This window comes from Hemiscyllium ocellatum, chromosome 35, assembly GCF_020745735.1.
Source record: "Hemiscyllium ocellatum isolate sHemOce1 chromosome 35, sHemOce1.pat.X.cur, whole genome shotgun sequence".
NCBI classification, from domain to species: Eukaryota; Metazoa; Chordata; class Chondrichthyes; order Orectolobiformes; family Hemiscylliidae; genus Hemiscyllium; species Hemiscyllium ocellatum.
The window spans coordinates 8133641-8158852 of NC_083435.1; the positions used below are offsets into that span (position 1 = coordinate 8133641).

Below are 25212 nucleotides of genomic sequence, written 5' to 3' on the forward strand. Positions count from 1 at the left end.
GCACAGAGAACCCGAGTTAACGGGCAGTTAAACTTTCAGGATATTGCATATCCTGACAGAGATTCTGTGTCAATCCCCTCCCCATCATACAAGGAGCTCAGTGGACGATGCTATGTAAATGCAGCTTTGTTATACCCTTCAGTATTTGGATTTCCCCCTCAGGATTTCATGTTCCGGGTGCAGAATGAGAAACACAGAGAAATCCCAGCTCCAGGCTGGAGGATGGGATTGAAGCAGGGAGTAAATGAAGGAAGGAGAGACACAAGATATTTAATTTACTTTTTATTTTCACCATCTGACATTTATAGTTGTATCTGATTTATTGACAGTTTGGTTGTGATGATACAAAGTATAATCTCAGAATTTACACATTCAGTGACATCCTGTTGTCAATGGGAGGTTTCTGACCCCAATCCCTGACCCAGACCCTAAACCCGGGGGTCATGGTGACGTCAGGGAGACCCCGCCCCTTTAACAACAGATTCTCAAAAACTGGTTTGAATCCCAAACCTCGAAGAAAGGATAAAGTTTCCCAGTGAATTTATTCCCAGGGAAGGTGTGGAGATGGGACTTGGTGTCCACGTTGTAAAATGAAACTGTCCCAGATTCATAACTGAGATAAATTCCCACCTTCCTGGGGATCTGACCGACAGAGAGAGGGGATCGAGGATCGGAGTTTATATAAAACTGATCCCCAACCCACTGCATGGTCCAGAATCCATTCTCTGGAATCGGACAGACCCATCTCGTCCTCTCCACAGACTCTGAGGCTACTCCCAGATTCCAGCCCCGATTCTCCACCACCTCCACCTCCCAGTAATGTCTCCCCGATGTGAATCCCTCTGAACCCAGGACACAGTCCCAGTCTGTGAACATTTTCTCGGTGTCAGGGAGACTCCTCCGGGCCCCGGTCCATCTCAAACTCTTCAGATCCTTCGACACCTCGAGCTCAGGACTCGCTGTTTCCACATCCAGGGTCACAGAGACTGGGAGAGAAACACAGAGAATTAGAGACAGTCCCTGGGTCTGGGTCTGTGGGAGAGGGGTGTGTTTGGGGGGGAGGAGTGTGTGTTTGGGGGGAGGGGTGTGTGGGGGGAGGAGGGGGGGTTGTGTGTGTGGGGGAGAGGGATGTGTGTGTGGGGAAGGGGGATGTGTGTCAGGGAGAGGGTGGATGTGTGTTTGGGGGGAGAGGTGTGTGGAGGGAGGGGTGTGTGGGGGTGGAGGGGGATGTTTGTGGGGGGAGGGGGAGGGGGATGTGTGTGTGGGGGGATGAGGGGGATGTGTGTGTGGGGGGGGAGGGGGATGTGTGTGTGGGGGGGAGGGGGATGTGAGTGTGGGGGAGGGGGATGTGTGTTGGGGGAGGGGGATGTGTGTTGGGGGAGGGTGGATGTGTGTTTGGGGGAGGGGTGTGTGGGGGTGGAGGGGGATGTGTGTGTGGGGGGGAGGGGAATGAGTGCATGGGGGTGAGGGGGTGAGTATATGGGGGGAGGGGTGTGTGTGTATGGGGGGAGGGGGATGTGTGTATGTGGGGGAGGTGGATGTGTGTGTGGGGGGGTGGAGGGGGATGTGTGTGTGTGTGGGTAGGGAGGGGATGTGTGTGTGTGTGGGTAGGGAGGGGATGTGTGTGTGTGGGTAGGGAGGGGATGTGTGTGTGGGGGGAGGGGGATGTGTGTGTGGGGGAGGGGGATGTGTGTGTGGGGGAGGGGGATGTGTGTTGGGGGGAGGGTGGATGTGTGTTTGGGGGGAGGGGTGTGTGGGGGGAGAGGGGGATGTGTGTGGGGGGGAGGGGTGTGTGTGTGGGGGGAGGGGATGTGTGTTGGGGGAGTGTGTATTGTGTTTGGGGGGAGGGGTGTGTGGGGGGTGGAGTGTGTGGGGGTGGAGGGGGATGTATGTGTGTGTGGGGGAGGGGGATGAGTGCATGTGGGGGAGGGGGATGTGTGTGTGTGGGGGTGGAGGGGAGTGTGTGTGGGGGGGTGGAGGGGAGTGTGTGTGTGTGGGGGAGGGGGATGTGTGTGTGGGGGAGGGGGATGTGTGTGTGTGGGGGTGGAGGGGAGTGTGTGTGGGGGGGTGGGGGGGTGGAGGGGAGTGTGTGTGTGTGTGGGGGAGGGGGATGTGTGTGTGGGGGAGGGGGATTTGTGTGTGGGGGAGGGGGATGTGTGTTGGGGAGGGGGATGTGTGTGTGGGGGGAGGGGAATGTGTGGGAGGGAGGGGGATGAGTGTGTGGGGGGGAGGGGGATGTGTTTGTTGGGGGAGGGGGATGTGTGAGTGGGAGGGGGATGAGTGTGTGGGGGGGAGGGGGATGAGTGTGTGGGGGGAGGGGGATGTGTGTATTGGGGGAAGGAGGATGAGTGTGTGGGATGGAGGGGGATGTGTGTGTGTGTGTGGTGGAGGGAGATGTGTGTGGGGGGACGAGGGAGGGGATGTGTGTGTGGTGGAGGGAGATGTGTGTGGGGGGACGAGGGGGGGATGTGTGTGTGGGGGAGGGGGATGTGTGTGTGGGGGAGGGGGATGTGTGTGTGGGGAAGGGGGATGTGTGTGTGCGGAAGGGGGATGTGTGTTGGGGGGAGGGTGGATGTGTATGTGGGGGAGCGGGGTGTGTGTATGTGGGGGAGGGGGATGTGTGTGTGGGGGGGTGGAGGGGGATGTGTGTGTGTGTGGGTAGGGAGGAGATGTGTGTGTGGGGGGAGGGGGATGTGTGTGTGGGGGGAGGGGGATGTGTGTGTGGGGGGGAGGGGGATGTGTGTGTGGGGGGGAGGGGGATGTGTGTTTGGGTGGAGGGGGATGTGTGTGGGGGGGAGGGGGGTGTGTGTGTGGGGGAGGGGGATGTGTGTGGGGGGGAGGGGGATGTGTGTGGGGGGGAGGGGGATGAGTGTATAGGGAGAGGGGGATGAGTGTATAGGGAGAGGGGGATGAGTGTATAGGGGGAGGGGGATGTGTGTATGGGGGGAGGGGGATGTGTGTATGTGGGGGAGGGGTATGTGTGTGTGGGGGGGGTGGAGGGGAATGTGTGTGTGGGGGGGAGGGGGATGTGTGTGTTGGGGAGGGGTGTGTGTGTGGGGGAGGGGGATGTGTGTGGTGGGGGAGGGGGATGTGTGTGTGGGGAAGGGGGATGTGTGTGTGCGGAAGGGGGATGTGTGTTGGGGGGAGGGTGGATGTGTGTTTGGGGGAGGGGGCGTGTGTATGTGGGGGAGCGGGGTGTGTGTATGTGGGGGAGGGGGATGTGTGTGTGGGGGAGTGGAGGGGGATGTGTGTGTGTGTGGGTAGGGAGGAGATGTGTGTGTGGGGGGACGGGGATGTGTGTGTGGGGGGAGGGGGATGTGTGTGTGGGGGGAGGGGGATGTGTGTGTGGGGGGGAGGGGGATGTGTGTGTGGGGGGGAGGGGGATGTGTGTTGGGGGGAGGGGGATGTGTGTGTTGGGGGAGGGGGATGTGTGTGTTGGGGGAGGGGCGTGTGTGTGGGGGGAGGGGAATGTGTGGGGGGGAGGGGGATGAGTGTGTGGGGGGAGGGGGTGTGTTTATGTGGGGGAGGGGTGTGTGTGGGGGGGGGGGGGTGTGTGTGTGGGGGGGAGGGGAGTGTGTGGGGGGGAGGGGAATGTGTGGGGGGGAGGGGGATGAGTGTGTGGGGGGAGGGGGGTGTGTTTATGTGGGGGAGGGGGATGTGTGTGTGGGGGTGGAGGGGAATGTGTGTGTGTGGGGGGAGAGGGATATGTGTGTTGGGGGAGGGGGATGTGTGTGCGGGGGAGGGGAATGTGTGGGGGGGAGGGGGATGTATGTGTGGGGGGAGGGGAATGTGTGTGTGGGGGAGGGGAATGTGGGGGGGATGAGTGTGTGGGGGGTGCGGATGAGTGTGTGGGGGGGAGGGGGATGTGTGTATTGGGGGGGAGGAGGATGAGTGTGTGGGATGGAGGGGGATGTGTGTGTGTGCGTGGGGTGGAGGGGGATGTGTGTGGGGGAGGGTGGATGTTTGTTTGGGGGGAGGGATTGTGTGTGTGTTGGGGTGAGGGATTGTGTGTGGGGGGGAGGGGGATGTGTGTATGTGGGGGAGGGAGATGTGTGTGTGGGGGGATGTGTGTGTGGGGGGGAGAGGGATAGGTGTGTGGGGGGTTGGAGGGGGATGTGTGTGTGGGGGTGGAGGGGGATGTGAGTGTGTATGGGGGGAGGGGGATGAGTGTGGGGGGAAGGGAGATGTGTGTGTCGGGAAGGGGGGATGTGTGTGTGGGGGTAGGGGGATGTGTGTGTGTGGGGGGATGTGTGTGTGTGGGGGGATGTGTGTGTGGGGGGAGGGGGATGTGTGTGGGGGGGGGGGGAATGTGTGTGAGGGAGGGATGTGTGTGTGGGGGGGGGGATGTGTGTGTGGGTGGGGGGGATGTGTGTGTGGGGGAGGGGGATGTGTGTGTGGGGGAGGGGGATGTGTATGTGGGGGGGGATGGGGGATGTGTGTGTGTGGGGGTGGAGGGGGATGTGTGGGGGGGGTCGGGGGATGTGTGTGGGGGGAGGGGAATGTGTGTGTGTGGGGAGGGGAATGTGTGTGGGGGGGAATGGGCATGTGTGTGAGGGGAAGGGAATGTGTGTGTGTGGGGGAGGGGGATGTGTGTGTGGAGGGGAGGGGGATGTGTGTGGTGGGGGAGGGGGATGAGAGTATGGGGGGAGGGGATGTGTGTGGGGGTGGAGGGAGATGTGTGTGGGGGAGTGGAGGGGGATGTGTGTGTGTGGGAGGGAGGGGGATGAGTGTGTGGGGTGAGGGGGATGTGAGTGGGGGGGAGGTGATGAGTGTATGGGGGGAGGGGGATGTGTGTGTGGGTGTGGGGGTGGAGGGGGATGTGGGTGTGTGTGGGAGGGAGGGGGATGTCTGTGGGGGGAGGGGAATGTGTGTCGGGGGGGAGAGGGATGTGTGTGGGGGGGGATGTGTGTGTGGGGGGGTGGAGGGGGATATGAGTGTGTGTAGGGGGAGCAGGATGTGTGTGTCAGGGAAAGGGGATGTGTGTGTGGGGGGAGGGGGATGTGTGTGGGGGGAGGGTGGATGTTTGTTAGGGGGGAGGGATTGTGTGTGTGTTGGGGGAGGGATTGTGTGTGTGTGGAGGGATTGTGTGTGTGTGGGGGGATGTGTGTATGTTGGGGGGGGTGGAGGGGGATGTGTGTGTGGGTGGGGAGGGGGATCTGTGTGTGGGGGGGAGGGGGATGTGTGTGTGTGGGGGAGGGGGATGTGTGTTTGGGGGGAGGGGTGCGTGGGGGTGCAGGAGGATGTATGTGTGGGGGAAGGGGGATGTGTGTGTGGGGGGAGGGTGGATGTGTGTTTGGGGGAGGTGTGTGGGGGTGAGGGGTGTGTGGGGCTGGAGAGGGATGTGTGTGTGTGGGGAGAGGGGGATGTGTTTGTGGGGGGAAGGGGGATGTGTGTGGGGGGCGATGAGTATATGGGGGAGTGGGGGTGTGTGTATGGGGGGAGAGGGTGTGTGTATGTGGGGGAGGGGGATGTGTGTATGTGGGGGAGTGGGGGGTGTATGTGGGGGAGGGGAATGTGTGGGGGGGTGGAGGGGGATGTGTGTGTGGCGGGGAGGGGAATGTGTGTGTGGGGGGAGGGGGATGTGTGTGTGGGGGGGAGGGGGATGTGTGTGTGGGGGGGAGGGGGATGTGTGTGTGGGGGTTGGGAGGGGGATGTGTGTGTGGGGGGGAGTGGGATGTGTATGTGGGGGAGGAGGGAGGGGTGTGTGGGGGGGGATGTGTGTGGGGGGAGGGGGATGTGTGTGTGGGGGGAGGGGGATGTGTGTGTGGGGGGAGGGGAATATGTGTGTGGGGGAGGGTGGATGTGTGTTTGGGGTGAGGGGTGTGTGGGGGTGGAGGGGGATGTCTGTGTGGGGGAGGGGGATGTCTGTGTGGGGGAGGGGGATGTCTGTGTGGGGGAGGGGGATGTGTGTGGGGGGAGGGGGATGTGGGTGGGGGGAGGGGGAATGTGGGTGGGTGGATGTCTGTGTGGGGGAGAGGGGTTGTGGGGGTGGAGGGGGATGTGTGTGGGGGAGTGGAGGGGGATGTGTGTGGGGGGGGGATGTGTGTTGGGGGGAGGGTGGATGTGTGTTTGGGGGTGTGTGTGTGTTGGCGGAGGGGGATGAGTGTATGGGGGGAGGAGGTGTGTGTATGTGGGGGAGGGGGATGTGTGTGTGTGGGGGTGGAGGGGGATGTGTGTGTGGAGGGGGGAGGGGGATGTGTGTGTGGGGGGGAGGGAGATGTGTGGGAGTGAGAGGGGGATGTGTGTGTGTTGGGGGGAGGGGGATGTGTGTGTTGGGGGGAGGGGGATGTGTGTGGGGGGGTGGGGGTTGTGTGTGTTGGGGGAGGGGGATGTGTGTGTGGGGGGAGGGAGATGTGTTGGGGGGATGTGTGTGTGTGGGGGAGAGGGGGATGTGTGTGTGGGGGGGGAGGGGGATGTGTGTGTTGGGGGGAGGGGTGTGTGTGTGTGGGGGGAGGGGGATGTGTGTATGGGGGAGGGGGGTGTGTGTGTGGAGGTGGAGGGAGATGTGTGGGGGGAAGGGGGATGTGTGTGTGTGTGTGTTGTGTGGGGGGGGTGATGTGTGTGTGGGGATGTGTGTGGGGGGGGAATGGGGATGTGTGTGTGTGTTGGGGGGGGAAATGGGGATGTGTGTGTGGGTGGGTGTGTGGGGATGTGTGTGGGGGGGGAATGGGGATGTGTGTGTGTGGGGGGGTGTATAGCGATGTGTGTGTGTGTGTGTGTGTGGGGGGGTGTATGGGGATGTGTGTGTGCAGGGGGGGGGATGGGGACATGAGTGCGGGAGGGAATGGGATATGTGTGCGGGGGGGGCATGTGTTTGTGTGTGTGCAGGGGGCGGGGATGTGTTTGGGGGGGAAGAGGGATGTGTGTGTGCGGGGAGTGGTGTGTGTGTGTGTGGGGGGGGGGGGTAGGTGGATGTGTGTATGTGTGGTGTGTGTGTGTGTGGGTGTGTGGGGTGGAATGGGGATGTGTGAGTGTGTGTAGAGGGGGAATGGGGCTGCGTGAGTGTGTGTTGGAGGGGATGGGGATGTGTGTGTGGGTGTGTGTGGCGATGTGTGTGTGGGGGGGAGGGGGATGTGTGTGTGGGGGGGAGGGGGATGTGTGTGTGTGTGGGGAGAGGGGGATGTGTGTGTGGGGAGAGGGGGATGTGTGTGGGGGTTGGGAGGGGGATGTGTGTGTGGGGAGAGGGGGATGTGTGTGGGGGGAGGAGGGAGGGGTGTGTGTGGGGGGGATGTGTGTGGGGGCAGGGGGATGTGTGTGTGTGTGGGGAGGGGAATATGTGTGTGGGGGAGGGTGGATGTGTGTTTGGGGGGAGGGGTGTGTGGGGGTGGAGGGGGATGTGTGTGGGGGGGAGGGTGATGTCTGTGTGGGGTAGCGGATGTGTGTGGGGGGGAGGGTGTTGTCTGTGTGGGGGAGCGGATGTGTGTGTGGGGGAGGGGGATGTGTGTTTGGGGGGAGGGGTCTGCGGGGGAGGGGTGTGTGGGGGGTGGAGGGGGATGTGTGTGTGGGGGGTGAGGGGGATGTGTGTGTGTGGGGGTGGAGGAGGATGTGTGGGTGTGAGGGGAGGGGGATGTGTGTGTCGGGGGGGGATGTGTGTGTGAGGGGGGAGGCGGATGTGTGGGGGGGGAAGAGGGGGATGTATGTATGTGGGGGGAGGGGGATGTGTGTGCGGGGGAGGGGGATGTGTGGGGGGAGGGCGATGTGTGTATGGGGGGGAGGGGTGTGTGTATGGGGGGGAGGGGTGTGTGTATGGGGGGGAGGGGTGTGTGTATGGGGGGGAGGGGTGTGTGTATGGGGGGAGGGGTGTGTGTATGGGGGGAGGGGTGTGTGTATGGGGGGAGGGGTGTGTGTATGGGGGGGAGGGGTGTGTGTGTATGGGGGGAGGGGTGTGTGTGTGTGTGGAGGTGGAGGGGGATGTGTGTGTGTGGAGGTGGAGGGGGATGTGTGTGTGGGGGTGGAGGGGGATGTGTGTGTGTGTGGGGGTGGAGGGGGATGTGTGTGTGGGGGTGGAGGGGGATGTGTGTGTGGAGGTGGAGGGGGATGTGTGTGTGTGGAGGTGGAGGGGGATGTGTGTGTGTGGAGGTGGAGGGGGATGTGTGTGTGTGGAGGTGGAGGGGGATGTGTGTGTGTGTGGGGGTGGAGGGGGATGTGTGTGTGTGTGGGGGTGGAGGGGGATGTGTGTGTGGGGGTGGAGGGGGATGTGTGTGTGGAGGTGGAGGGGGATGTGTGTGTGTGGAGGTGGAGGGGGATGTGTGTGTGTGGAGGTGGAGGGGGATGTGTGTGTGTGTGGAGGTGGAGGGGGATGTGTGTGTGTGGAGGTGGAGGGGGATGTGTGTGTGGGGGTGGAGGGGGATGTGTGTGTGTGTGGGGGTGGAGGGGGATGTGTGTGTGTGTGGGGGTGGAGGGGGATGTGTGTGTGGGGGTGGAGGGGGATGTGTGTGTGTGTGGGGGTGGAGGGGGATGTGTGTGTGTGTGGGGGTGGAGGGGGATGTGTGTGTGGGGGTGGAGGGGGATGTGTGTGTGTGGGGGTGGAGGGGGATGTGTGTGTGTGGGGGTGGAGGGGGATGTGTGTGCGGGGGAGGGGGATGTGTGGGGGGAGGGGATGTGTGCGTGTTGGGGGAGGGAATGGGGTTGTGTGTGTGGGTGGGGGAATGGGGATGTGTGTGTGTGTGGGGTGGGATGGGGATGTGTGTGTGGGTGGGGGAATGGGGATGTGTGTGTGTGTGTGTGTTGTGTGTTGGGGGATGTGTGTGTGTGTGTTGTGGGGGGGGGGATGTGTGTGTGTGGATGTGTGTGTGGGGGGAGAATGGGGATGTGTGAGTGTGTTGGGGGGGATTGGGGATGTGAGAGTGTGTTGGGGGGGAATGGGGATGTGTGTGCGCCGGGGGGCATGTGTTTGTGTGTGTGCAGGAGGCAGGGGGATGTGTTTGGGGGGAAGAGGGATGTGTGTGTGTGTGTGGGGAGGGGTGTGTGTGTGTGTGGGGGGTGGGTAGGTGGATGTGTGTATGTGTGGGGTGTGTGTGTGGGTGTGTGGGGGGGAATGGGGATGTGTGAGTGTGTGTAGAGGGGGAATGGGGCTGCGTGAGTGTGTGTTGGAGGGGATGGGGATGTGTGTGTGTGGGTGTGTGTGGTGATGTGTGTGTGGGGTTGTATGGCGAAGTGTGTGTGTGTGGGGGGGTGTATGGGAATGTGTGGGGGGGGTTATGGGGATGTGTGTATGGGGGGAATGGGGATGTGTGAGTGTGTTGGGGGAGATGGGGATGTGTGAGTGTGTTGGGGGGAATGGGGATGTGTGAGTGTGTTGGGGGGGAATGGGGATGTGTGAGTGTGTTGGGGGGAATGGGGATGTGTGAGTGTGTTGGGGGGAATGGGGATGTGTGAGTGTGTTGGGGGAGATGGGGATGTGAGAGTGTGGGGGGGGAATGGGGATGTGTGAGTGTGTTGGGACGGGCATGGGGTGTATGGGGATGTGTGTGTGTGGGAGGGTGTATGGGGATGTGTGTTTGTGTGTGGGGGGGGTATGGGGATGTGTGTTGGGGGGAATGGGGATGTGAGAGTGTGTGGTGGGGAATGGGGATGTGAGAGTGTGTGGTGGGGAATGGGGATGTGTGAGTGTGTTGCGGGGGGAATGGGGATGTGAGAGTGTGTGGTGGGGAATGGGGATGTGTGAGTGTGTTGCGGGGGGAATGGGGATGTGAGAGTGTGTGTGGGGGATGGGGATGTGTGAGTGTGTTGGGGGGGGAATGGGGATGTGAGAGTGTGTGTGGGGGATGGGGATGTGTGAGTGTGTTCGGGGGATGGGATTTGTGTGTGTGTGTGTGGGGATGTGTGTGTGCGAGGGGTATGGGGATGTATGTGTGTGTGAGGGGCATGTGTGTATGGGGGGGTGATGTGTTAGGGAGATATGTGGAGAGGGAAATGTGTGGGGGAGGGGGATGTGTGGGGAATGGGGTGGTATGAGTGAATGGGGGTGATGTGGCTGTGCTGCATTGTGTGTGGAGGGGGAGGTGTGTACAAGGAGGTGTACTGGTGTGTGTGTGTGTGTGTGTGTATGTATCTGTTGTTGGGGATGTGTGAGTGAATGGGAGGGATGTGGGTGTCTGTGGCGATTGTGTGGGTGAGTACGATGTGTGAAGAATGAGGGATAGATGTGGGAGTGGGGAATGTGTGTGGGCGGAGAGAAATGTGCGTGTGGGGTGATGAGTATGTTAGGCAGGGGGGAGCACACTGCAGTGTGTATGGGGGTATGTGGTGGTGGGGGGGGCTATGTGGTGGGAGTGGGGGGGTATGTGTCTGTGTGTATTCTGCAAATGTTTAAAACCTGGAAAATAAATTATTCAAATTTAAGTCCTTCACATCTCCAAACATTTCAAAATTCTCTGCTTTTATGTTATTCCAGCCTTATCAGGGTTTCTCTCAGTTTATATCCAATGGGATATAGCTCCAGCTGCCTCAGTGAGAACAAGCTCCATTGTCATTCATTATTTTCCAATATCATGGGGGAGTGTGTGTTTGTGTGTGGGGGGGGGGGGATGGGGATGTGTGAGTGTGTTGGGGGGGGAATGGGGATGTGTTTGTGTGTGGGGGGGCTGGGTATGTGTTTGTGGGGGGGGAATGGGGATGTGAGAGTGTGTTGGGGGGAATGGGGATGTGTGAGTGTGTTGGGGGGGAATGGGGATGTGTGAGTGTGTTGGGGGGGAATGGGGATGTGTGAGTGTGTTGGGGGAATGGGGATGTGAGAGTGTGTTGGGGGGAATGGGGATGTGTGAGTGTGTTGGGGGGGAATGGGGATGTGTGAGTGTGTTGGGGGGGAATGGGGATGTGTGAGTGTGCTGGGGGGGGAATGAGGATGTGTTTGTGTGTGGGGGGAGTGGGTATGTGTTTGCGTGTGTGGGGGGGATGGGTATGTGTTTGTGTGTGGGGGGGATGGGGATGTGTGAGTGTGTTGGGGGGGGGGTGGGAATGGGTTTTCTCAAAATTGGAATTGGAAATGCTGAATCTGATCTCAAATGACCAATTAAATCTCCTGAAATCCAACGTCATGGAAAGGAATTCAGCTGGTACTGGGTAGACTGAAGTAGAGGCCATTGGGAAAGAGCTTTATTGAAACAGTGGAGACAGGTCAGAGAATGTTCACTCGGTGGGTTCCTGGGGTGAAGCAGTTCCCTTGTGATGAAAGGTTTCAGGCTGGGGCTGGACTCATTGGAGTTTAGAGGAACGAGAGGTTCTTATTGAAATGTATAAGATGGTGATGGTGTTGACAGAGTAGACATTGAGAGGCTGTTTCCCATCGTGGGGGAGCCTGGAACCAAGGACAGAGTTTCAAAGGAAGGGCCCTGCCAATTAACATGGAGATGGGGAGGGATTTTGTGTCTCGGGATCATTAATCTTTGGAATTCTCTCCCCCTCGAGAGCAGTGGAGCCCAGTTCATTGAATATATTGGAAGCTGAGTTAAACAGGTTTTTGATCAATGAGGGAGTTGAAGGTTGTGGGAGTCAGGCAGGAAAATGGAGTTAAGGTCACAATCAGATCAGCCGCCATCTTTATGAATGACAGGGCAAGCTCTCGGGGTCACTCCTGCTCCTGTTTCTGATGTACAATGTTCACATGGGATTTTCACATGGACATTACTTTGAGTTGTCAGCTTTTCTTTCCTTCCTGTGAGTTAAATAATCAGTGAAGAACTCACTTCCACCCTCACAAACTCCCTTCAATCTGGAAACCCATTTAAATACATTTTAAATGTTGTAATTGTACCAGCCTCCACCACTTCATCTGGCAGCTCATTCCATACACAGGTGGCAGGGTATGTGAAAATGTTGACCCTCAAATCCCTTTTAAACTTTTACACCCTCATCTTAAACTAATGCCCTCTAGTTTTGGACTCCCCTATCCAAGAGAAACCTCGTTTGTTTACCCTATTCATATTCGTTGTCATTTTATAAAACTGAAAAAGGTCACCCCTCATCCTCTGACGCTCCAGGGAAAACAGCCCCAGCTGATTCAGTCTCTCCTTATAGTTCAAACGCCCCAAAGCAGGCAACATTCTTGTCAACCTTGTATAAACCCTTTCAAGTCCCACAATGCCTTTCCTATCGCAGGGAGTCCATTGAATGCAGTATTCCAAAAGTGACTGAATCAATGTTCTGTACTGCTACAACATGACATCCTAACTCCTTTACTCAAGGCACTGAGCAGTAAAGGCAAGCATACCAGATGTCTTCTTCACTCCCCTGTCTACCAGCAATTCCACTTTCAAGGAACTATGAACCTGTACTCCAAGGTCTTTATTCAACAACACTGCCCAGGACCTTACCATTAAGTGTCTAAGTCTTGCTCTGGTTTGCTTTTCCAAAATGTAGCACCTCATATTTATCTGGATTAAACTCCATCTGCCACCCCTCAGCCCACTAGCCCATTGATCAAGATCCCAGTGTACACTGAGGTAACCTCCTTCATTGGCCACTGCACCTCCAATTGTAGTGTCATGTGTAACCTTACTAACCATCCCTTGTGCACTCACACCCAGTTTGTCTGGGAGCCCACCACACACCTGAGCCCCCTCGAGTGTACGTGAGGTCCTGGGGATGAGTGCCTTGTCTGTCAGATTGCGGACAGCTCAGATCGGGAACCGGAGGTGGACCCACTCCCTCACTGTCAACTGTGCCGGTGTTATCCAGCCCACTCCCTGCCATCCAGCACGTCCCCGACTCTGGTCAGTCCTGTATCCTGAGCTCTCTCCTCCCTCAGCCAGCACAATCCGTGCTCGAGAAGAAACCTGTTCCTGAGCAGGCTTTCCCTGATGAGAGCCCCCACACCCTGAGGGGGAGAGCTCCTGGGTGGGGGGAGCTGAGTGTCTCAGACTGTGATCGGGTCCAGGTAGGAGACAGGCAATTCCTGGAAGAAGACCCGAAGCCGGGACCACTCCATGAACAGGAACTACGTGTCGTAATGGAGGCCGTGCACCTGACGGAAGCAATATGTCATCAGGGTGCCCCACCCTGGAGGAGGCTCGATGGAAAGGTATCGCTGCAGGGTCTGAAGGTGGAAAGTCACTCCCTGGGTGTGAAGGTACACCAGCCCCTGACCACCCTCCTCAAGCGGGAGACTCTGAACCGCAGCAGCAACCCAGTGTTGCCCCTTGTCCCAGAAAAATCCGAGGAGCTGTTTCTGATTGGTGGTGACAAAGCCAGGGGGAGGGCCCAAAGTGACCAGTCGGTCGCACAACATGGCGGCCACCAGCTGGTTTCTGAGCAGCACTCGCGCCCTGTAGGACATCACTCGGAGCAGTCCTGCCCAGCGAGCTAGGGGAGTGGTCACCTTGGCCTCCAACTCGTGCCAATTCCCGGCCAGGATTCCTCAGCACTGCGAGGATGGATTCCCAGGTAGAGGAGGGGATGGGACTCCACGTGAAGCACCGGAGCTCCTCCGGCAGGGGGTTCGATCCTCACGGACTGACCAGAATTTCCAACACTTGCTCCAGTTAATCCTCGTGGAGGACGCTGCAGAGTAGACCTCCTGGCACTTACACATCCTCCGCAGGTCAGCTGGGTCTGTGACCATGAGGAACACGGTGTCGGTGTAAGCCGGAAAAATCCCCTCCAGCCCCGGCCTACGCAGAGCCAAACCCGAAAGCCGCTTTCACAAGAGGCACAGGAATGGCTCCACACAGAGAGAATAAAGCTGGGCGGACAGGGGCCAGCCCTGACACACTCCTCTCCCACAACATAGGGGCACCGTCAGGGACCCGTGAAATTGCCAGGTAAAGATTTTGTAGTTTGTGCTGAGTAGGGAGACGGGGCTCCAATTCTTTAACAAACGGAGATTCCCTTTTTAGGCAACAGAGTGATGACGGTCCTGCACCAAGAAAGGGACATCTCTCCGGTGGCGATACATTCCTCCAGGATATCCCAGAATGCCCTGAGGAACCCCACAGTCAGCCCCAGGGACTTGCCCCTGGAAAGACAGTCGAGGGCACGGGTCAGCTCCAAGCTCAGAGGGGCATCGAGCACCCCAGGCCTCACAAAGGGGAAGGCAATGGAATCGGGACTGAGAGTTCACCAGACGTCTACCAAGTCAAAGGTCTCACCTAAGTCTTCAAATTCCCCACCGATGCTGAGCTCTTCTGGGTACCGCCCCCCCCACCCCGTCCCTCGAGGGTACAACTGAGATCTCCCTGTGAAGGATGGGTTCACCCGCACTGATTGAGCTAAGAAGAACAGACACTTCCCCGAAGAAGCAGGTCTGCTCAACTCCCATCCAAGGTGCGTATACGTTCCCAGAGTGAAGCTCCGTGCCTCCAAAATAAACCGTGAGCTGGAGCAGACAGCCTGGCACGTGTTCCTTGATCCTCACCATCTCCGGCTGGAAAAAATGGCCAACAAGATGGCCACCCTGTCAGAATTGGAGGTCAGGTGACTCATGAAGACCCTTCCCTGCCAATCCAGGAGTCACATAGCTTTGCCTGCTGAAGTGGTGTGGGATGAGGGGAGGGGACAGAGGGACTCTGTCTCCCTTCCACTACCTGAGGACACTGCAAAGGAATCCCTGGCACAGGGGGAGACATGACCAGAAACGGTAGAGAATTCCACCGATCCATCTCCAACTGGACTCTGCCTCAGTGACCGAGTACTGCTTGGAAAAACTCCTGGAGTTCCCTGGGAATGAGGGGGACCTCATCCGTGAGCACCACATCTCCCTCTACCCTGTCTAACTCGGCACTGCTCCCAATCGACACCCAGTTGTCCTCCTCCAGGAGGTCACTTGACCCCTCCCACACATGGAGTGAAGGTGGTGGTTCGGATATTCGTTTCAAGTGCCCGCAGTAACCATCACCCCTCCCAAACCAGGACAACTGCCCTCCCCATACACACAAATAGTAGGTAAAGGAAATGGAGAGAGTGCTGTGAGACCTCACTTGCCAATCCATCACCTCAGCCAGCTCTGTCCTGACCTGACCCCACCCTTACAACACACAGGGCCAAAACAATAGATCCCCAATGCCCAGGGGGAATAGACACTGGCAACAAATAGTCACAGCTTAATAATAATGAGATGGACCAGGCTCCGAATAGTTCCAGGACACAGATTCCAAACTACTGCCACTCACTGCAAGTGTTAAGGCCCCAAGCATTAATGTCCAGGCCTGAATCTGCCGACTGAAGCAGTCGTCCAGGCTCCAGGAACAGGCCTAAATTAGAGTGGTGCTGGAAAAGCACAGCAGGTCAGGCAGCATCCGAGGAGCAGGAAAATCGACATTTCGGACAAAACCCCTTCATCAGGAATAGTCTATTCAGGATTTTGCCTGACCTGCTGTGCTTTTCCAGCCCCACTCTAATCTAGACTCTGGTTTCCACCATCTGTAGTCCTTGTTTTTACCTTTTATCCAGGAACAGGTCTCCTGGTCACCGGCCAAACAGAAGTGCAGACCACCACACTTCTCAGGGCCACAGCAGCAGCAAGTCCCAAGTCCATCCAGACAGTCAGGCTAGCTGCAGTACCTGAGTCCCCAGGCGCTAGGCCCCAATCCTCAGCAGCAGTTAGAGTCACAGCTGGCACAAAGGAAGATGGTGGTGGTGTGAAGGGTCAGTCATCTCAGCTCCAGGACATCTCTGCAGGTGTCCCTCAGGGTAGTGTCCTAGCCCCAACAATCTTCAGCTGCTTCATCAATGCCCTTCCCTCTGTCATCAGCACCATTCGTGACTCCTCAGATACTGAAGCACTCCGTGCTCAAATGCAACAAGATCTGGACAATCTCCAGGCTTGGGCTGACAAGTGGCAAGTAACATTCATACCACACAAATGCCAGACAATGACCATCACCAATAACAGATACTCTAACCACCACTTCTTGACATTCAATGGTATTACCATCACTGAATCTCCACTGTCAACAACCTGGGGTTACCATTGACCAGAAACTCAAATGGACTCACCACATAAACACAGTGGCTACAAGAGCAGGTCAGAGACGAGGGATGTTGCAGCGAGGAACTCACCTCCTGACACCCCAAAGTCTATCCACCATCTGCAAGGCACAAGTCAGGAGTGTGGTGGATTACACCTCATTTGCTTGGATGTGTGCAACACTCAAAAAGCTTCACACCATTCAGGACAAAGCAATCCACTTGATTGGCACCACATCAACAAACATTCAATCCCTCCACCACCAGCGCTCAGTAGCGCAGTATAGACTCTCTACAAGAGCAACTGCAGAAATTCACCAAAGATCCTGTGACAGCACCTTCCGAACCCACAACCACTTCCAACTGGAATGATCAGGGCAGCAGGTAGTTGGAAACGCAACCACCTGCAAGCTCCCCTCCAAGCCACTCCCCACCCTGACTCGGAAATATATCGCTGTTCCTTCACAGTCGATGGGTCAAAATCCTGGAATTCCCTCCCTATCAGCATCGTGGGTCAACCCCCAGCAAGTGGACTGCAGCGATCCAAGAAGGCAGCTCACCACCACCTTCTCAAGGGCAAATAGGGATGGGCTACCAATGCTGACCAGCCAGCAACGCCCGAGTCCCATACTGAATTTAAATAAACCTCCTCCCCAGTGCAGCAGGTGTGATTACATCAGTCTTCAACTCACCGAGAAGAAACACAAACCACCAGGCCCCCAAAGACAGCAACAACAGAGAATCCCAGGTTTGAGTCCCTCCAGGCAGGCAGGCTGCAGTACCAGAGACCCCAGGCTCTCAACCTCACCCAGTTCCAGCTGCTCCCAGTTACAACAGGGGTCACCATTCCAGCCTCAACTTCCAGTGACAGCAGCAGAGTGCAGACTCCCAATACACTGCCCTCTATAGGGAAAGCAACCCTCCACCACTACCCTCTGTCACCTTGGATCGAGCCAATTTTATGTCAAAATGGCTAGTTCTTCCTGTATTCCACATGGTGTAACCTTGTTAACCAGTCTACTGTGCACCACCTTGTCAGAGACCTCACTGACGTCCACTTGGATAACATGCACTGCTCTGCCTTCATCAATCATTTCAGTCAGTTCTTCAAAACATTCAATCCGAGCAATCTGGTGAGGGGGGTGGGACCCAGACAGAGAATGAGAAGAAGGATCCGTCTGAGGCTGAGAAAAGGAGCAAGTCAAATAGTCAAGGCAGGCAGGGGCAAAGCAAAGGTGGGTATGGTCATAATCGATACAGGACTGGCACCACTTCCAAACAATCTGTGAGGCCTGGAACTTGTCAATGCAGCCTCTGTCTGTCCCGGGACCTCGTGACTGAATTGTCCCAGCTGCTGGATCGGGCCCTGAGAGCTGAGGAAGTGGGGACCCATCCTCTTCTGGTGTCTGAGAAGGAGACAGCTGTGTGGAACCACGATGTGTTTGGCTTCTTCCAGGGAGCCACTGGGGATCTGTGCGGGATCTCTCAGTCATCCACCCATAAAGGCATCAGTGCCATCTGTACAAGATCTCAGCAGTTCCTCTCATTTCCCCACGTCAAGGTCAGTCCTTGAGCCCAGACAGTAGGATTCAGGAACATCGCTGTCTTCCCCCAGGTACAAGGCACCATCACTGTAGTCATGTCCCATTGAGAGGGCGGTATGACAATGCAGTGGAGTTCATCAATAGGAAGTGCTTCCAATCCATTAAAATGCAGATTGTCTGGAATCACCAGTCCCACTTCCTGAAGGTGTGTCCCCAGTACCCTGGGAGCTGCCATGGTTTCTACACCCTGGAGCACTCTCATGTCCCTGCTGTGTCTGAGGGCCCAGGTGCCCTACAAGCTGGTTCCTGGAGACAAGGCCTACCCACTGTGGTCCTGGCGGATGACACCATTGCTCAACCTCCTGACTGACTAAGAACAACCTATTGGTTTAGTTTTATCTCTGGGTTCTGTTTTAGCTCTGAGAAGACCTTGGAACAGGATGGCTGTGTACATGAGTGTTCCTGAGAAGTGGATAATGGACTTAGTGAGTCACATTATATTGGAGTGAAAAGTTAGTTTCAGTCCCAGACCCACAGTGTTGGGATGAAACCCGAGGAGAGGTTATTAACCCGAGTATTTTGAGGGTGTGTGGTAGCTCCAGGACAAAGCTATCACAGTTCCATCCATGAACTGAGTGACACTAAGTTTCCTGTGAGGGGAGGAAGTGGTCCAGATTGTTAATCCAAATGCCCAGGTAATGTTCTGGGGACACATAAGAACTAGGAGCAGGAGTAGGCCATCTGCCCCTTCGAGCCTGCCCCACCATCCAATAAGATCATGGCTGATCTTTCTGTGGTCTCAGCTCCACTTACCTGCCCTGTCACCATAACCTTTAATTCCTTTTCTGTTCAAAGATGTATCTATCTTACCTTTAAAAATATTTTCTGAGGAAGCCTCAGCTCCTTCATTGGGCAGGGAATTTCAGAGATTCACAACCCTCTGGGTGAAGACGTTGCTTCTCAGTTCAGTCCTAAGTCTGCTCTCCCTAATGTTGAGGAGATGCCCTCTTGTCCCAGCTTTCCCTTCCAGTGGAAACATCCTCTCTACTTCTATCTTAACTATTTCCTTCATAATTTTAGATGTTTCTATAAGATCTCTCCTCACTTTTCTAAACTGCAATGAATATAATCCCCAGTCTACTCACATAAGCCAACTCCCTCAAATCCGCAAACAACCTGGTAAACCTCCTCTGCAACCTCGCTAGTGTCAGTACATCCTTTCTCAAGTAAGGAGACCAAAACTACACACACTACTCCAGAGGTGGCCTCACCTACACCCTATACAGCTACGACTTAAGCTTCCTGCTTTTAAACGCAATCACTTCAGCAATGAAGGACAACATTTCATTTGCCTTCTTAATTACATTTTACATCTGCAGACCAACTTTCTGTGGTTCATGCACAAGGACACCCAGATCCCTCTGTACAGCAACATGCTGCAATTTTTCATTGCGATTCCTACCAAAATGAATGACTTCACATTTATTAACATTGTACTCCATCTGCTAGACCCTTGCCTGCTCACTTTAACTATGTCCCTGTGCAAGGTTTCACAGTCCTCTGCACACTTTGTTCTACTGCTCATCTTGGGGCCATCCACAAACTTCGACACACTACACATGGTCCCTAACTCCAAATCATCTACGTAAATTGTGAATAATTGCAGTCTCAACGCGGACCCCTGAGGCACACCGCTAGTCACTGATCGCAAGCCAGAAAAGCACTCATTTATCCCCACTCTTTGCTTCCTGTTAGTTAACCAATCCTCTGTACATACCAGCACATTACCAGTGCCTTGCATCTTTATCTTATGCAGCAGCCTTTTGTGCTGCACCTTGTCAAATGTCTTTTGCAAATCTAGATACACCACATCTACTGGGTTACCATTGCCCGTCATGCTCGTAAAGTCTTCATAGAATTCCAGTAGATTGGTTAAGCGTGGCCTGCCCTTCATGAATCCATATTGCCTCTGCCCAAGGGGACAATTTTCATCTAAATGCCTTGCCAGCTCTTCCACAATAACAGCCTCAAGCATTTTCCCCACTACAGAAGTTAAGCTAACCAGTCTACAATTCCCCATCTTTTATCTACCTCTCTTTTTAATCAGTGGCATCACATTTGCTGTTTTCCAATCTGCTGGACCTGCCCCAGTGAAATTTGGAAAATTACCACAAGTTCATTTGCTATTTCTCCCACCATCTCTTTTAGTGCTCTGGGAGACATTCCATCAGGGCCAGGAGACTTGCCTACCATTAGCTCCATGAGCTTGCCCAACACTACCTCTTCTGTGATAATGATTGTTTCCAGGTCTTCATCTACCTTCATCTCTTTGTCAATTACTGGCATGTTACTCGTGTCCCCCACTGTGAATCTCTCCTTTTCACACAAATCCAATCCAATCAATATCAGGAGCAATTTCAAAAGTTGCTAACAATGTTAATTCCAAGTCAAAAAATAATCCATTGATTATGAAGTGTTCAGGAATTTCCAGGAAATAACATGGAGCTATGTAACAGCAAGGTCTTTCTCAGTCTCTTATCAACACAGTTTATTTCCCTGTTTCACTCCCCTCTTTCCACTCTCACACTGAAGCTACACCTTTTGCTGCTGATTATGAACACACAATATTTTTGTTCTGGTCAGCACTGTTTCCATATCAGCCTAGCCCAGGTACAGCAACCATTTTTGCTGAAGAGATTTTCAAGAAAGAAAATGCCTAAAATAGAAAATAATCTGAATGACCAGGTGAGAATTCAGCATTTCTCAGCCAATTGCCCTGTAATTTGTCACATGGGTCTGCTTGAATGTATAATAACAGTAAATAAAGCACACATACTGAATGTGAGTCACAGCACAGGAGAGACCCTTCAGCCCATTGGTCTTGCACTAGTCTCGCTACAAGAATCCCACTTGCTAGTTCTTGGCCCAGAGCTTTGAATGCTATGACATTTCACATGCTCATTCATATACTTTTATAAAAGTTGTGAGATCCCCCTCTCGTGCCCTCCCAGGCAGTGAGTTCCAGATTCCCATCACCCTCTGGGGGAGAAAGGATTTCCTCAAATACTCCTGAAACCTCTTACTCTTCATCTTAAAACTAAATCCCCTCATTATTGACTCTGCTATTAAGGAGAACATCTGCTTCCTCTCCCTCCTCAGTCTTCCCTGCTCTAAAGAAAACAACTCAAGCTTATCCAACCTCTCTTTATAACCAAAATGTTCCAACCCAGACAACATCCTGGGGAATCTCCTCTGCACCCCCTCCAATGCAATCACATGCTTTCTATTGTGAGGAGACCAGAACTGCACTCAGTACTTCAGCTGTGGCCAAACCAAAGTCCTGGACAGCTTCAACATAACCTCCCTGCTCTTATCATCTGTGCCTCAACTGATAAAGGGGAGCACCTTGTTAACTGCCCTATTAACATGTTCAGCCATTTTCACTGATCTATGGATAAGCACCATTAGATCCCACTGAGCTTGATAGTGTCCTGTCATTTATTCACTACCCCCTTATCTTGTTGCTTCTTCCAAAGTGCATCACCTCACACTTTTCAGCATTAAGTTCCATCTGCTATTGATCTGCCCATTTGACCAATGCATCATGAACAAACAGTCCCATCTCTGACATGATGCTGGGGGGAACATTCCTGTTGGGCCGAGGACACAGACGTGAGGAGCTGCTGTTGTGAAGGCCAGCGGTGGAGATGATCCACCTCCAAATAATCACAACTATCTTCCAATGTGTTCAGTACAATTCCCACCAGTGGAGAATTCCGCCTGATTCTCATTGACTCCTGTTTCACTGGGGCTTCTTGGTGTCACACTCGGTCATATGCTGCCTTGATATCAATGACATTCAAGGCCATATTAATCCAGGTTTCTTGACAATTGAGTGCTTAAATATACTCTGTTTGATATTTGTATACATGACAATTTAAATTATAAATTATAATCAGCATAAAGGAACTGATCTGACCTTTATTCGGTTTAATGTCCTCCACTATTTCTGTCCACACTGGAAACGGTAAAAGGATGTCGGATTTTTCAATCGACAGTTCATTATCACTGTCATCGCTAATCCTGTAAATATTAAATAGTTTATCATAAATTCACCAGAAAGACTTTCCTGAACAATTTCATCAATTTTCAATCAATTGCAGGAAATTGCATGTCTTACCTCCTCTTCCGAGATACTTCCTCCTGAAATAAACCAAACAACAATCTGAGTTGACAGAGTCTATATCCAGAAAGCAGCAATTACACTCACACTGTTACATCTTACTAAGAGCTGTCATTTTTTAAAAAAACACTAAGGCATGCGGTGTAAGAGTCACTGGCTTAACTAACATTCCTTACCCATCTCCAAGAGTGATCTAAATTACTGGGTCTGGAGGCATATGGAGACCAGACCAGTGAAGGACAGTAGATTGTCTTCCCTGATGGATGTTGGTGAATCAAATGGTTTTACAACAATTGACAATGTTTACATGGTCACCATGAGGTGATCCTTTCTATAAAATGTTTTTGTTGAAGTAAACTTGCACCATCTGTGAAAACTAATCCATCAGCATTACCACTACACCCACCATCTCCCCTGTTCTCGTTGTTGCGAACATGGAATACAAAGAGGATATTATACTAATGAGAACATCACACAGTGATGTTTACTTTCCTTCTCTTGTGGATTCAGATTTAATGTTTGAGCTTTCTCGGTCAGATTCGCTAAGGCCCGGTTACCTCTAAGGGATCTGTCCGGAATCTCCTGTCTACATTCCAGGCAGGAGTTTATCTCTTGCCTTTCCCAGGACAAAATATTTTAAAAAGCAAAATGTGCAAAAGTTAATTGGTGATATTAAACTACTCGGTAAAACAGAAGATCTGATTCTGATGTTGAAAAGATGACAGAGTGGATTTGCTGGATTCAACGAAGATGCTTCCACTTGTAGGGAATCTGAAAATATGGATTTATAAAAGTAATCATGGAACAAATAAATCCAAAGGAAAGTTCAGAAACAAATTGTTTATCAAGGAAGTGATGAGAATGTGGAATCCACTGTCACACAGTGTGATTGAGACAAATGTATTGAACAGGAAAGTGGAGAAACCCATGAGGGAGAAAGGAGCAGAGGGAGATAGTGACGGGGAATGAAGGAGGATGGGTGTCTGCATCATGTTGGGACTGTTCACAGTCACACTTTCACTGAAACATAATCCCTCACCTTCAGAAATATCACTCCGTCTGTTTGTTCCAACTGTTTTTCCAACATTGAGAGCTTGTCCTGAATAGACTTTAAATTCTCGTGAATTTCTTGAAGATTTTCCTCCATTGGTTTGAGAATGTTTTCCTCTTGTTTCCTGAGATCTCGGAGTAAACTCTGCTCTTTCTCAGTCAGCATCTGGTGCATTTGAGCAAATTCGGATGTGATGTGGGTCTGAAGATTTCTGGATTCCTCCTGTGAAATAAAACATCAACACAATATTTTTCCATGAGAAAACACAAATGGCCGAATCTAATGTTGAAGCCGAACTCAGGGTGATTTTACCTGAATTTGGGAAATCTCCTGTTTCTGCTCCTGCTCCATTTCTAGAGCTTCTGATTTCTCCCATGTGAGAGAATCCAAGGAAGATTTCACCCGATCCTGGGATTGCGAGAAAAAAGCAATGAAAGTGTTAGACCATGAAAATGTGATGAAATAATTAGAGGATGGAATCGGTTTCCTTTTACCTTGTAGATTTCGACAGCTTCTTTAACCGGGATGAAGTTGTGAGATTTGTGTTCCCGGGAATCTCTACAAACCAGACAGACCAATTTCTTGTCAGTTTCACAAAACAGCTTCAGTTCTTCCTGATGTTCCTCACAGTGATGTTTACTTTCCTTCTCTTGTGGATTCAGATTTAATGTTCGAGCTTTCTCGGCCAGATTCGCTAAGGCCCGGTTGCCTCTGAGGTTTCTGTCCGGAAACTCCTGTCTACATTCCGGGCAGGAGTTTATCTCCTGCTTTTCCCAACTCTGGGAGATACAGGAGCGGCAGAAGTTGTGTTCACAATCCAGTGTAACCGGATCGGTGAAGAAATCCAGACAAATGGGACAGATTACCTCCTCGGTCAAACTCTGGAGCTGCTGTCTGGAATCCATGTCCACCCTCAGCACTTCCTGTTCAAACCCCTTTCAGTTTCGATGTCCCTGCGCTGCTGAACACATTCAGCTCAGGCAGCACCGAGATGGTGATAGTTTATACAGGACTTCCTTTCTGTATCCACCGGCACCGTCCATCGCAGAGTCTCGGACTAATTCGCCGTCGGCTGGATGTGACTGGAGCAGCTCCCTCGGGTAAACTCTCCCCAAGATGGAATTAAACGGCACTTGAAAGCGACGCGATTTCTGTTGAGAAAACTTTGCGATGTCTCACCTTTGAGCGTTTACAGAAAGGAAGAGGATGGCAGCTTCCGGAACAAGTTTACAACTTCAGGGAGAAATTACAATTGCAGCATTTCGGAAACAGTCACCGGGTGAGGAATATTTTAATCTGAAATCATTTCTTCATCTCCCCACGTATGGGGAAAACAGGACCCCTCGCTAACATTGGGAATGTTTTGGTCCGAGATGAGCCGGAATGTGGGTTATTGGAATGAAAGAAATTCTGGAGGGAAGTTGTGAAAGAAAATGCATTTACAGAAAATGTGAAAGAAAGTGTCCAGCGAGAGGCCACTCAGCCGGTCACTGACGGAGAAACTGGAAAAGTGAGCGCCAGTGTCATCCCACCTTCCCCCTTTTGGGATGTGGCCCTGTAAGGTGTGGGACATTTCCCAGTATGTTTAAACCTGGAGGGTTTCTGCCCCCATTGCGTTTTCAGACAATGAGTAGCAGACCCCAAACTCCCAACACTGAGTGAAAAATATTCTCCCTACATTCTCTCCCCCGATCTCTGTTGGGACATAACTCACCGAAAGACAATTACATTTTATTTTTGGTGGTGGTTTCTCAGCCTTTACACACACTGCCCTCTGCATGGGGGGGGATTGCCCCTCAGGCCCCTTTTGAATCCTCCCCCTCTCACCCTGCAACTCTGCCCTTTAGTTTTGAACTCCCCTACCCTGGCTATTCGCCCTCTCCGTGCTCCTCTGTAGAGTTGCCCCTCAGCCTCTGCCGCTCCAGGGAGGGAAGGCCCAGCGTGTCCCTGTGGCTCAGGACCTCCACTCCCAGCAACATCCCTGTGAAACTTTTCTGAATCATTTCAAGTTTAGCAGCATCTTTCCTGTAGCAGGGAGACCAGAGTTGAGAGCAATATTCTCAAAGTGGCCTCACCAATGTCCTGTGGGGGATCTGGGTTCAAATCTCATGAGAATATTAATTCAGTTTTTAAATCAGGAGAGTGAAGCTTATCTTAGTCATGGTGACCCATCCGGTTTCACCAATGTCCTTTTGGGGACCAATCTGCCATCCTTGCCTTCCATGTGACTCCAGACACACAGCAATATGGTTGGCTCTTCATTGCCATCTGAAATGGCTGAGCAAGTCACTTACTTCAAGGGCAATTAGGAATGGGATGGGCAATAAATGCTCGTCAACTTCTTGTAAAGAACTTTTAAAATCGAATGTGCTGATGAGATTAAAAACTAATAATGGGAGACAGTGGGAAGGCTGACCATAGTCAGATTTCGTATCCATCAGTTCCAAGCTGATGTGTTTAAGGATGCTGAGGGAAGTAATGATGGAAATTGCAGAGGCACTGGCTGTAATCTTCCACTCCTTTCAAACAGT

The 25212-nt window shown here is 53.5% G+C and overlaps 1 protein-coding gene across 1 annotated transcript; it reads right to left on the bottom strand.

Annotated features, from left to right (window-relative positions):
* Positions 1–300: 300 nt before the first annotated feature.
* Positions 301–23679, bottom strand: LOC132832722 (zinc-binding protein A33-like). Its single transcript, XM_060850833.1, has 6 exons — positions 23176–23679; positions 22994–23089; positions 22670–22903; positions 21628–21650; positions 21427–21530; positions 301–986 (listed from the first exon to the last, which is right to left on the bottom strand). Exons 1-6 carry the CDS (start codon positions 23584–23586, stop codon positions 472–474), a joined length of 1383 nt encoding a protein of 460 aa, XP_060706816.1. The 5' UTR covers positions 23587–23679; the 3' UTR covers positions 301–471.
* Between the last annotated feature and the right edge of the window lie 1533 nt (positions 23680–25212).

Bases quoted from the DNA above. Each gene is read 5' to 3' on its own strand.
- LOC132832722 (XM_060850833.1), bottom strand. From the start codon at position 23,586: ATGGATTCCAGACAGCAGCTCCAGAGTTTGACCGAGGAGGTAATCTGT. The intron at 23,090-23,175 runs GTAAAAGGAAAC...TCGCAATCCCAG, and splicing joins AAGCTGTCGAAATCTACAAG to GATCGGGTGAAATCTTCCTT. The intron at 987-21,426 runs GTCAGATCAGTT...TTTCTCTCCCAG, and splicing joins GGACATTAAACCGAATAAAG to TCTCTGTGACCCTGGATGTG.